This window comes from Anser cygnoides, chromosome 10 (assembly GCF_040182565.1).
Source record: "Anser cygnoides isolate HZ-2024a breed goose chromosome 10, Taihu_goose_T2T_genome, whole genome shotgun sequence".
Taxonomy (NCBI): domain Eukaryota; kingdom Metazoa; phylum Chordata; class Aves; order Anseriformes; family Anatidae; genus Anser; species Anser cygnoides.
Genome location: NC_089882.1, coordinates 16,487,191 through 16,500,330, shown reverse-complemented (window position 1 = coordinate 16,500,330; position 13,140 = coordinate 16,487,191). Strand labels below are relative to the sequence as shown.

The 13,140-nt window shown below is 46.6% G+C and overlaps 1 protein-coding gene across 5 annotated transcripts in view; it reads right to left on the bottom strand.

Annotated features, from left to right (window-relative positions):
- LOC106042848 (6-phosphofructo-2-kinase/fructose-2,6-bisphosphatase 4) overlaps positions 1-13,140 on the bottom strand; it is a 49,510-nt gene that overhangs the window by 27,324 nt on the left and 9,046 nt on the right. The window contains exons 1-3 of one of the 5 annotated variants that reach the window (XM_013192013.3): positions 2,015-2,062; positions 1,435-1,468; positions 506-622 (exon numbers count right to left, since the gene is read on the bottom strand). In XM_013192013.3, coding sequence (XP_013047467.1) covers positions 506-622; positions 1,435-1,468; positions 2,015-2,047 — 184 coding nt within the window. In that variant the 5' untranslated portion in view covers positions 2,048-2,062. Of the gene's footprint in view, positions 1-505; positions 623-1,434; positions 1,469-2,014; positions 2,063-7,659; positions 7,886-12,465; positions 12,509-13,140 lie in introns of those variants that run through there. The other 4 variants (XM_013192017.3, XM_067003480.1, XM_067003479.1 and 1 more) reach the window with 4 other exon arrangements.

Sequence of the window (13,140 nt, the reverse complement as noted above, 5' to 3'; positions counted from 1 at the left end):
TAATGTTCAGACAAAGACAGATCTGTAACCTATTCCACAAATACAGTTAAACAACGTGTTGTTACACAGAGAATTACACACTGCACAAAGTTCACAGAGAAAAGAAGACGAAGAAGCCAGAACTTTAACCCAGAAGTGCTGACTGCTCATCAGCTTGTAAACAAGCTTCCTTTTCAGCCCCATACAGAGAAGGGGGGGGAGCAGCTGAAGAACCGAAGTGTTAAGGGAAAAGGGCACTGTTGATTTAGGCGTCTGTCATAATATGGAGGTAAATGAACAGCCGCTAAAACTTGATCAATAAACATCTAAACAGAGCACAGAATGTGTATTACTTTAAAATATAAAATAAAAATAAAAATAATAAAAATAAAAATAAAGATAAAAATAAAAATAAAGCAGACATTCTAAGTAGTCAAACTGGGCAACAAAATTACTGAGAATTAGGGTTATAAAACACCTAACCTCACCCCTGCACTTCTGATGCAAACAAAAGTCAGTCCATCACCTTTTGTAGGCACTCCAATCCAATTTAAATATCGTGTCAGCTTCTTCGAGATGTAGGTTTTTCCTCTTGCTGGCAGACCCACCATGACAATCAGAGTAGGGCAGTTGGTCATACATACTGAAACAGAAAAACAAGACAGTTATTTACCAATAACATTCCCACAAAGCAAAAGCTTATACTGCAGCAGCAAATTACAATCCGTGTGCTCTCAGAGGAAGTGACTGTTCAAGCAGCTCATGCACAGTGTCTCCCTGTTTCAGGGGTTTCTTAAGCAGGACAGTGGACCTAACTGGGATTCGTAGGCTGTGTGGAATTTCAGAAAGGAAAACCAGTGGCAGTACAATGCTGGACACACAAGTTGTATATGGGTAGAAGATGAGAATCAACTGTCTTTTCAGCTATGGTTTAAGACATACAAAAACAACAGCAAAAAGGACACTGATGTCTTATGCCCCTATGCACCTCAGTTCAGTGCTTGCATTGAAAGGAAACTGCAAGGTGTACACAATTTCTAAGATAATTTTTAAATCCCTAGGACAACACCTCAACGCTGCTCAACCTTTTCTTGGTTTGGAGAAAAGCGAGGATGACATATGCAGCTTAATACATTGTGGTGTGACAAGGTGCTCAGTATTTATGATTTCTCCTTCAAATATTATTAACCAAAAATCTCTCTTGAAACAGCACAATTTAACTGCTCTTGGTTGGTTAGTAGAAGACATAAAGCACGAGTATTCTAGGCTATGAAGCACAATAATTGGATGTACAGATATATACAATCACTCTTAAATCAAAGAGATAGTTTTTAATTTAAAAAAAAATCACTGTACAAAGTTGGAGGAATTTGTGTCTATAATCTGAACACCTTGAGGCATTCCTTTCAAATGACAAGGGTTTTGCATGTTTTAATGGTACAAAACTATGGATACCTTGTATGAATCTATCACCGCTACAAGGAACTGCCTAAAAAGAAAGAAGATATTAAAGTGGCTCACAGATCGCCCACATTCTGTATTTCAAAGGGACTTTACTTGCATACCACAATCCAGATGTGCACCAATTTCCTCAGTCTCTCCATTGAGGAGTCAATTCCCTCCAAGAGACTAAACCTCAGTGTCTCACCGTAATGTGTAACTAAGCTCTGCTGCACTGCGATTGCCTGAGATTCCCAACGCTTGGACTCACCCAAAGTCCCATCCCACTACGTTACACATGTAAATCTTGCACAGCGAGTCCATCAAAAGAGAACGAACAAATTAGCTAAGACAGATGCACTTTCTTAAACACACACTGGAAGAAAAGAACACCACTTCTCACAGCAGAGCAGGCAAAAGCTGTACTTAACCTCAAACCCGTGAAAGAGAGGCTACTCTCCATGCAATGAACGTGACAGGGGACTGAATGCAAACCAAAGCAGATCCATCCACACACATGCAGGTCTCCAGAAGAACAGTGATAAAAGCCCTAAAAGTTAACTTTCCTGTGCCCAAGTCTATGAACAAGGATTACATTTTCTTGTCCATCTTCCTCTCTGTCCCACATTCGTGCCAGGGAACTCTGACTCCAGGAGGAAGGCAGGCTCTGGGGAAACGAAGTCTAGGAGGTGCAAAGAGGACAGTGCTTACTGAGCTTAACAGCTTTGCTTCTGGTTTTACAGGCACAAAAAAAAATAATAAAATTTAAAAAAAAAAGTGTGGTGAGAGAAAAACAGAGCCCCTAAAAGTTTTAAGGGAAGTCGTTGATCTTTGAAGCCAGTGTAAAAGGTCCTTCATCTGAAATATCCTGCTTGAGTTTTAAACTATCTTCCAGAGTAATACTGCAGTGAAATAACAGTTGGGAAAACGATGACAAAAATCAAGATCTGCACAGAAAGTCTACGCACACTGCCTCAGGTCCACTTGCTCTCCAATGAACCTGTGTAAGCCACACTGGCTTCCCAACCGGGCTGAGCAGAATTTACCAACTGACAATATACCCAGCCCACCTCAACTCTTTTCCTGTAGCGGGCCACACAGATCTACCCATCTCATGGAACATCTGTCTTTTAGTAATGTAACGATGGGCGAGTGCATGACTGTTTGGAGCCCCACACCGCTCCGACATGGCTGCCCCACCAATGAGGCCTGTGAGAACCCCGCGCCCCTCCGACATGGCTGCCCCACCGACGAGGCCTACAGCCTCGCGTGAAGCTCACGTCCCGTCGCTGGCACCACCCTGTACTTGGCCACCTCAGCGAGCAGCAACCAGATCTACAGCAGCATGCGAGGAGGACGCTTTCTCCCACTTATTGCCCAAGCCTGGCACCTCATGTGTATTTTCACACAGATTTCCTCACAGAATGTACGAAACCCAACAAAATTGCCTGTATCCGAGGCCTATGCGTACAGATTAGCACACAAGTCCCATCTGCTGCTCTAATCCCTCTGCACGGCTGTTCAGCGTGCGACCACAGGGCAGAACCCAAGGGACTTACCGGCTGGTCCCGATCTAACAAGTGGCATTCCTGTTCTGACAACGTGCCAAGCTGCCCGAGTGTCCCCTTCTGGCACACAAAGCAACTGTTTTTATTCCTTCTCTACCTCACTGTAGCATTATAAACACAGGTAAGACTCAGCACAACAAACACTGGTTTTTGTTTTCTTCCATATCATCACGTATAGTTCAAAGGGCTGAATTTTGCTCATTAGCTCGGTAAAAAAGTCAAGTCTAAAGCAAAACGGTAAGTTCTAAAGATGTACCAAACACTCAAAAGTTAAAGTTAATTCAAGCATCCTCCATGTTATCTGATTGCAACTTTCTCAATAATGTTGCAAACACTTATTACTGCAAGTGGGAAAGAACATCCATTCAAATAACATTTAAAATGTCAATGTCTCAAAACTCACACCTTCCTTTAAAGAAATGTACGCAATTTTGACATGAGGATGTGAACTGATGAAAAACAAACAAAAAAACCACAACCACACAAGTAGCATATAACTAACTCCCAAAATAAAAAAGCCTCTATGGTTCAACATCTTTCCCAATGGCTCAATGCTCAACTTCCCTTTACACAGCACCCCTCCATCATTCGCTTCACCTAAAAAAAGCTTGCAGCACAAAAGCAAAAGGAGCATATAATTGCAAGCTGCAGAAACAAGGCACAATCTACTCTCAAGAAACCAAACTCATTTTTTAACACCGCTTCAGGTAGACAAACCCTGAGGGTTTCTGACAGCGCCGACCTGGGATGTGCCATCAACGTTAACTAAATTTGCTAGAGGAACATACACATTCAGAACAGCAAAACAAAACTTAGAGGGCTGTATGTTATCACTTAAGAAAGATGTTCTACTGCTTTATTCATTTTTTTTCTTTAAAATAGACGTTTGCAATACATGCACATAAGTTTGCAAGCTTACAAACAGCAGCATCCAAAGGAAATGTATGTTGTGTCCCCTCAGTCAAAAAAAAGCACACACACACATAGAATCATGGAATATCCCGAGTTGGAAGGGACCCATAAGGATCATCATCTAGTCCAACTCCTGGCTCCACACAGGTCTACCCAAAAATTTAGACCAGATCACTAAGAGCACAGTCCAAATGCTTCTTAAACTGTGACAAGCTCAGTGCTGTGACTACGTCCCTGGGGAGCCTGTTCCAGCGCGCGACCACCCTCTCAGTAAACAACGTTGTGAAGAACACACAACACCAATCAGTGAAGGGAAATGGCCAAGTGACAAAGCACATTAAAATCAAATATCAAAATTTAAGCAAAGTCATTACCTCAGCTAAAAAAAAATAAAAATATATACTGAACAACACAGCAGGCTACATCTCAGTGTAAAATTATGACTGCCTATCCTTCTAATGTTATACACTGAACAGTCAAGGAAAAAATAAACTACATACTCGTTTCTTGCCTCTTAAGACTCTGTTGCGAAATAATGCAAGATACTGAAGAAGGTTTTGAATATGAGCTGGGACATTGTATGTCCTAGATCAGCTGCACAGAATTTCAATAGCCCTCCAAGCTTGCATCATCACGTGAAAACAGAGTTGATTATTTTCAAGTTCATCTACTACCTACCATATCATCAACTATCCCTTTTCATCTAAAAGGAGACTTTTTTCCCCCATATTTGTTAATATTTATGGTGAGGTAGTTTTTTTGTATTAGGCTGCTCTAGTTAGCCATGTGAAGTTTATTGAAGGATTCCTGCTGTTCCAATGGCCTTCAATGCAAGGCCTGCTCCTGTACTATTTAGAGGCTCATACACAAATATCTTTAACTATATGCCAACACAACCACTCTTCCGAATCACACTAGGCTTACATGTTTTCCCATATCATCTATCCAATTTAACTAATTCTTTTTCTTTTCCTGTTGATCAATACCAACAGTTTGTCAACCTTCTTTGCATGTTGCAGGGAAAAGTCCCCCATTCGATGCTCTTTCTCCCTCTCCTATACCTGAAGAAGTCCATCCTCTTCTATTTCTCTCCTCTCTTTTTTCCAAGCCACTGGTTTCGAACAGCACTTTGGTACGAGGGGTTCATACTTGTCCTCTGGCGGCCAGCCTTGTGCCACCATCTGCTCACAGCAGCTCTGCCACCCACTTGCTCTGGGCTAACATTTGCTTCCTACAGCTTTGACACCATCAGTGATCGCCCTATTGTACATCCCGACCTCATTCACTTTCTCCATCTTCAGTTCCTAGGGCTGGGACTACTGATACGTAAAAGCAGCGTCAGCTCACAGGGCAGAGTTCTCTAGAGCAAAGATGACCTCATTTTGATACTCCTCTTTTCTTTTTGGACCTGAAGTACATCCACGCTGCTGTAGGAACAGCAAATAAAACTCATTAGAACGACCAAATTCCAGCTCTGGGAAAACAAAGCTGTTAACTGCAGTTGGGGGGGAATAATCTTTAACCATAGGAAGCTCAACGTTTATCTGCCACTCTGTAAACATCCTCTGCTAGTCTCTCAAAACAGCTTTCGCTGTAGCATACTTTGCTATTTATTTTTAATTCCTGTGCTTGAAGCCCATTCATTGAGCTTGTACAAGTCCAACAGCCAATGCCAAGAGTAGCTCCAGTGCAACCCATTTAGAGACAAAACCTTTCACAAAAGACCACAGAAGATGAGTGGAAGCTATCAATAGAAATGAACATCTCTCTACTGCCCACGTCTTACTTTGGTAGGTCCTTTAGAATAGTTATCTCTATTTTCCTCATCTCAGCAGCCGTAAAAGCGCAGTCTGCTGGGTAGGGTACATGCAGTCAGAACTCCTTGATCTTCCTCAGAGAGCTCGTGATGCACAGACTAAAAGAACCAGTGCTTCAAAGACCTGCAACAGCTACAACCCAGACATACCTAACCAGGTTTCTTCTTCCTCAGATAATTTCAGCTGTTAAAACTTTTTAGAAATACACAGAAACAACACTTAGAGTAGGAAGGTCCTTTTGAATGCAGATCTGCTATGTCCTCCACTGGAAGCATGCACAATTCTGCTCAGCCACCTTCTAGAACAATAAAGACTAACAGGTGGTGCAGATCAATGTCATCAGCAGTACGATGACCAAAAAGACACTTTAAGAGTTCATTTTGCTCAGCCAAGAAACAGAGAAGATGTCAGAGAAACTAGCTTCACTGCACCCACCGGGAAGCTGAGGACCAGAGATCTATTCCAGACTTGAGCTCACCGTTTCTGAGCAACGATCCTTAACCTAGGTACCTGCAACAGCAGAGGACTGGAACTGGTCAACCCAGCAGTGCCAAGGCATCGCCCCGTCAGGGCAGTGCTGAGTCCCACAGCTCGGCCACAGGGCCCGCAGGTCACGCTGCTCCTCAGAGCACGAGGCGACACGTCCTACACAGACACGGAGGATAAAGGACACGGACAAGGCCCCTGCAAGGGAAAAACTACAGCGTGTTCTCAGCGGGCTGATGCAAGGGAGATGGCTTTTAACACAGAAGAGCAAGTCCTGCCCCTCTCCAGGCTGTCTGAACTTAGTGGCTAGCACAAATGGCTGGAGACGTACCAGAGGTACACTGCAAGAGCAAATACCAGCAGGATAAGAAAAACAATCTCCAAACCTGGCTTTCTAGCTAAAAGGCTTCTCAATTATAACGGGTCTTGGGCATCCAAAAATTGCTGAAAATCTACAAAAATAAAAAGACTTGGGAAACAAATTCTAAAAATCTAATTTCTTAGTCAAGAGAAACTAAATAATTCCATCATGGAGACTCCATATGTCACCAGATTACACGTGACCAATGTGCGATTTCGTACTTGGTTCTTTTATTTTTATTCATTTATTGGTAAAGCACTGTGTTTGCATCAAAGCCATAATAAATGCTATTTTGTTTGGAAAAGAGATGCCGTGTTACAGCCAAAATGAAACGTTCTCCTTAGCCTGTTTACAAAGGCAATCGCATACACTGCCCGAACCTTTTCTTATTGCGGCATTCTCCTCCTATTAATGCCTGCTATTCTGCAGACGCTGGAGCAACGTTTCACACCGAAATACAAGCCTGCTTACCTAGCAGAAATCAAGACGGTTTGGGCTATTTTTTTTTTTTTGTCCTTTTAAAAAAGCACAGGCTGAAAAGCAAAGCACCGATGAAGAAGCCCGTGGCCGCCTGCCACGGCGGCGGAGCCCGCAGCCCATCCTGCATGCCAGCCGCGAACAATTCCTCGCCACAAAGCCCCTTTTGTCTCCAGGGCCGCCGCAACCTGGAGGGGAGGGAACGAACCTCTGCGAGACCTAAATAAGAGTTAAATAAGTATGAAATAAAATAAAAAAATAAGAAAAAAAAACAAGCTGCAAGGCAGCTTGCTAACAAGCGATGGTTTACGAACGCCACAGCCCAAACCCTCAGAGCCCGGTGCCTTGCTCGGCTGCGCCTCGGATAAGAGGAGCCATTAACCCACACGCCAGATGGCCGATAAAGCATCGGCTTTAAGGAACAGCACAGTAACGTGTTCAGGCCTTTCTTCTGGAAGAATCTACCGAAGGCGGAACCAGAGAGACTGCAAGCAAGCAATGCCCCACACGATGCCCCTTCCAGCCTTCCCCCCCCCCACCCCCCGGCCGCCCTCCCGGCTCGGGGGCTCGGTGTCCGCGGCCCCCGCGGGCGCTGCGCTGCCCGCCCCGCCCCGCTCACCGCCGCGCTGGGCGCTGTGCCCCGCCGGCAGCCCGTTGTCGTACGGCTCCCACGTCTTCTGCAGCGGGTTCTGCGTGAGCTCCCGCGACGGCGACGCCGCCGCCGCCGCCATCCTCGGCCGCCTCCCGGCTCCCGGCGGCGCCGCCCCCTCGGCCCGGCCCGGCCCGGCCCGGCCCGGCCCGGGCGGGGAGCTGCCCGCCCCTCAGGCGGCGGCCCCTCAGGCCCGCTGCCGCCCCCCAGAGCCTCGAGCCCCCGCTGCCGCCCGCAGCCCGCGCTAGGTGGGCGGGCCGCGCGGCCCCGTCACGGCGCCAGCCTGCTGCGCCGCCTGCCTGTGGGCAGGCCACGCGGGACACCCGGGTTTTGACAGGGCGCCCCTCGCAGCGCAGCCGGGACAGAGGGACGTGGATGCGGGGTTCCTTCCACGGGGGACAGACCTCAGCGACTCTGGGTGGCCGATGGGCACGGGAGGGGACTGCGCTCTCAGCAGCCAGCACAGTCAGCCCACAGAGCGATATCACAATACTTCCAAAAGGAATGATAGGGCTTAGCAGAGTCCCACGGCCGGTCAGCAAACATTGGTTTAGAAAACCAGACACTGAATAATACATGTGTTCAATTACACTCTACGTCACAAGGAAGGCTAAATTAATACCAGTGCAGAAAATCATAAGTAAACAGCAAGTTCCTAACATCTTGTTTAGCCATAAAATAAACTCACAGCATGCAGTGGAAGAATACAGTTCTGCAGTAGAAATGGTGTGGCTTAAATACAGCATCCAGCTGCCCTGTTTCACATCAACTTTACCAGCTTTAGGGCTCCGAGAAATCCCACACCTACGTTCATTGGTGGACTTGCTGGGTTAGCTTCACCTGGGCTAAGCAAAGTCCTTAAAGAGGTGAATATTTCACTATTGCATACACCTCCATCTTCGTATTTTACACGCAGATTCTCAGGGCACTTAGCTTATGGTGGTCAAACGCAACATGCGTTTTTGTTCTTGTTACCTATCAGGTACTCAGACACTTTGACATTAGCATATATATAAACATGACTCAATATGTCTGCAAACGTGTATATACATATATTCAAATACTAGTCAGAGTCCGAGCATCTGAGGATCATTTTCAGCTTTTCTACTCCACCACAAGCCAAAAGGTAGCTTTTTAAACAAGAAAAAATCTGTCCTCGGAGACGTTAGGCAAGACGCTCACAGGAAAGTTGATGCTGTTCTTCCAAAACCACGTGTGCTTGACCTGCCCTTCCCTCTTCACAAAGTTCATTTCCTTCTCTTCAAGACTGATTATAGTTTTCAACCCTTGGGGCCCGCACTATGTTTTTATGTTAGCAATTCTTTCTTGATTTTGTTTTGACTCTATAGCTGACGCAGGGGGGCAGAGGGGTTACAGGATTTACGTTATAAGGGTCAGAAAACAAGGAGCAGAGAGAGGAAGGACTTTATGAACATTTAAAGGCTTCTGTCTTTTTTCTGTTAAGCATGTATTTACTTCCAAAAGATACCAAAAGCCCCGTGAGCAGGAGCAGCTTAATCTGTGTTTCAGGCCGAATCCATCGCCCCGTCGCCTGTGTGTAGACGTTGCATCGCAGCCAGCTGATCACTGACTGAAGAGCAGTCCAGCAGTCCAGCATCAGTCCAGCAGTCCAGCATCAGCCCTGATGTGTCTGCCTCAGACTTCTGATCAGGGCAATGACACGGGGATGCTCCAGCTTTCCTAACAGTTCCTCCAGTAAAGACGGCAAGTCCACAATTAACAGAAAAAAGTATTAAGAGAAAAAGGAGATTCATGCCAGCTTTGGAAAGGCACTTCTCAGGCCTGTCGTGCATTCATTAAGTAGAAAACAGCAAGGTGCCATCTCCCTCCAGCCTCTACAAATGAAGTTTGTTTCTCCTTTCTGCAAATCCACTCAGCACACAAGAATCGAACTCCACTCACTGACCTACCCACCTCACACCTGAAAGCGCTGACCTGATGTTGTTAATACAAGAACAGCATTCCTCAAAGGCCTGCAGGGTAAATTACCACATTTCTAAATCTTGCCCCAAACATTAGGCGCACCACACACAAACTCTCTTGCTCTGGCAGATTTAAGGCTTTGGCACCTGTGCAAAACTTAAATAAGGGTTTGTCCAGCTGTTATAACCTCATGGTTATGGCCATGGGCTGCTTTACTGAGAAGACAGTGAATACAGAAATATTGTGCCACTCCTGAGGTCTTCTTTCAGAACATGGTTTTCAAGGGTACTACGTTGAATTCCTAGACAAAGACAAAACAAACGTTGCTCAAGTACACTCCAGATTAGTGATGGAGATCAGCTTCTACACAATCACCTTGTCATCAACCCCTGTCCTAATACAAAGGCTGGAGAAGCAAGGTTGGTTTCTGCAGGTGAGCTGTTGCAGACTTGGCTTTGCTACAGGGAAACCACAAATAAGCCTCTACTCTTTGGAAGGGTTTTACACAAAGCTTCTGCTCTCAGGGCCATGCTGAGCTGAAATCTGACCTGCAAAAACACACTCTGAAGAGAGAAAATGCCACAGAGAAAGGTAGCCTTCGAAAGGAACTGCTGCATAGAAACAGAGCACGCTTGAGCCAACTAACCAAGCTTTCCTTATTGTTTTCAAACAACCGGCTGACAAGACAGGAAAGTCTTACGTCTTCATGCATACAGCAAGTGGTAATTATTTCTCTGAGACAAGGAAAGAGAAAAGAGGAGACTGCAACAAGGCTTCTGCCTGATTGTACAGGAACCCTACCTTCTATCTGTAAATAAGCGGGATCGTATTTTAACTATATAATAGAGTTCCACTGTACCTGCAGTTTACTTTCATGGGTCTCTTTTCCCTGCTCAAGATGTCACTTTGTAGCCTGACAGCCTATAAGACATCCATAAACCACCCAACATCTGTGGCTTCTGTCTTTCTACCATTTCTCTGACAGCACCAGCTCACTGCTTGGAGTGAGAAAAGACGACTTTCCAGTCCTCCAGGTGTCCACACCCTCGCTACGCCAAGCTCAACAGATACAGGTCATGAAAAACCAGTTCACAAACCTTTCTGCAGAGCAGAAGATTCTGCTACTTGAAAATATATTTGTAAAATGCTTAAAGAACACGCCGCCAGCCAGAGGTCACAACGCACGCTGTACATAAACAGGATATTTACAAAGAAGTCACCACACTGAGCCAAGCCCTGGAGATGAAGCATGTGCAACGTTTCAGCTGAGGCTGACCAGAGCTGGGAGCGCTGTGACAATATCCTGTTCCTACTCGCAGCAAAACGAGAAACGGCTTCTTCGGGGAAGTTCCTGAAATACACGCGGGAACGCCTCCACGATAAAAAGACGGTAAAACACAGGCTTTCCGTTCTCACTCCCCTCTTATCACCCTTGTTTAAACAAGCCCCGTGATGCCGGCCGTGCTTTCCAAGACACCGCGAGCCGCAAGCCAACGGCACGTAGAGACCCACCGGGCGTTGCGTTACCGGGATCACCGGCACGCCTGCAGGGAGGACGCAACCCCAAAACCCCGAGACCTTTCGCACCACAGAGGCCAGCCTCCGCGGCCCGTGTCACCGGGGGGCCCGGCCTCCCCTCTCCCTGGGGAAGCCTCGCGCTCCCCCCCCCCCCCCCCAGCCCGGGCACCGGCCTCGCAGCCCCGCGGGGCCGAGCTCCGCGGGCGGCCGGCAGGCGGCACCCCGGCACCGCCCGGCGCCCAGCGGGCGCGCAGGCACCGCGCCGGCCTCGGGCCGCGGAGCTCGGGCAGCCTCCGGCAACCACACCGAAAGCGAAGCGGCTTCGCGCTTCCCAAACCCGGCACCTAACCTGCCCGCCGCCCCCTTCCCGCGGTCCTGACTGGTATTAAAGGGTGCCAGCCCTGGGTTCCGAGCTCCCAACGCGGAGTTAAAGGCTGCAGAAGGGTTATCAGGAAGAAAAGTCTTACCTGCTAATCCTGACTTTTTTCCCCTTAACCAAACACATTAAAAAACCAGACATTATATTATTGGGTGGGGGGGAGATCCCCAGGCAGTCTTAGAACTAAATAGTCCCCCTTTATTTTTTATATGTATCACTAACAAATGATATTTCTTCATTAACCTAACACTTCCATTTCTCTAAAGCAATTCTCTTCCCACAATGTCATGAGGTACATTTTTTTCCCTGCAGTATCAGTTGTTTACTCAGCACTTTGAGGAAACCAACAGCATCCAACCTCTACGCACACAACTGGCAATAAAGAGCTAGCAAAAGCCTAAATCCAAGCGTTCCCTATTGCAAGTAGCAGGCTGCTCTAGCTGAAAGTAGCAGGTAGGAATTAGCATAGATGATCCCACCTTTAAATAGGCATCCTCATTGTCTACATATCACAATGGTGAGAGGAAAGAGAAGAGCTAACAGTCCTTCTTCCCCCTTTAAAAAGTTGTACAGACAGGGCTGTATATTTCTGCAGCTTACAACTCTGAAAGACTTCAGCCACACAACACAAGCTTATTTTAAAACAAGCTAAGGAGGCACAGAAGAATACAGATTTTGCAAAGATCTTTAGCATGAACGTTATTTCAGAAACACAGGCACGCACCAGCACAGTCTTCAGGCACACGCATCTCTCGCCTATCCAGCGTCAGCGTCCAACCAACGCTCCCTGCTTCCACGCGGGCTGGGCGGCCGTACCCAGCTAACTGGCAGCCTGCTGTGCTTGAGTCACAATATTTGTATGAAGCCCACAGGATAATTCCTACCGAAGTTATAACCGATTTTCTATTTTAATGAAGAAATGATGTCACATCTACCTTTAGCAGGCTTGCAGTGGTCCTTCATTGGCCAGATCTGTGCAGCTGGAAGGAGGATTAGAGGATCACAAAACTAATTCAGCTAAACAACCTGAGGACAGCCAGCAACAGCTATCTAATATACAAGGCAGTTGCAACACTGCGAGCCAATTAAAAGAGATGGTGACCAAACACACAGCTATGCTTCACCCTTTTTGTTCACAAGCAACAACACTCCAGCATTTCAGAACCAGATTTTGGGTGGAACGGGAGAGATTTCTCCCCACGCACCTTATAAGCAACAGTGCTGCTTTCATTTTGACCAAGCACTTGCTGCGGTGCTGATACATGGTGAAAAGCTGCTGCTTGAGGGTAATGACGGCATCCAAGCTTGCACCTGCACTGAGTTTCAGCTATAATGACCAAAACTACCATAGAGCAGATGGGACACTTGGCCCTCTCTGTGACAACCCTTATTACATCAGCTCCTCGGCTGGGAACACTCTGTTCCCTCCCCTGGGCAATTCCTATATTCCTGAAGTATGGATCAGGCCCAGCAGGTTTTTCTCTCAGTGGAAGAGATGCCTTTAACAAGCTGCGTAGGTATGTTGTCACCTTTGCAAGGCAAGAACTAACCCAACCTTGCTGTGAAAGGAGCCAAAAAGGCAGCTCTCTTCCTCCCGGGCTGTTTGTGAG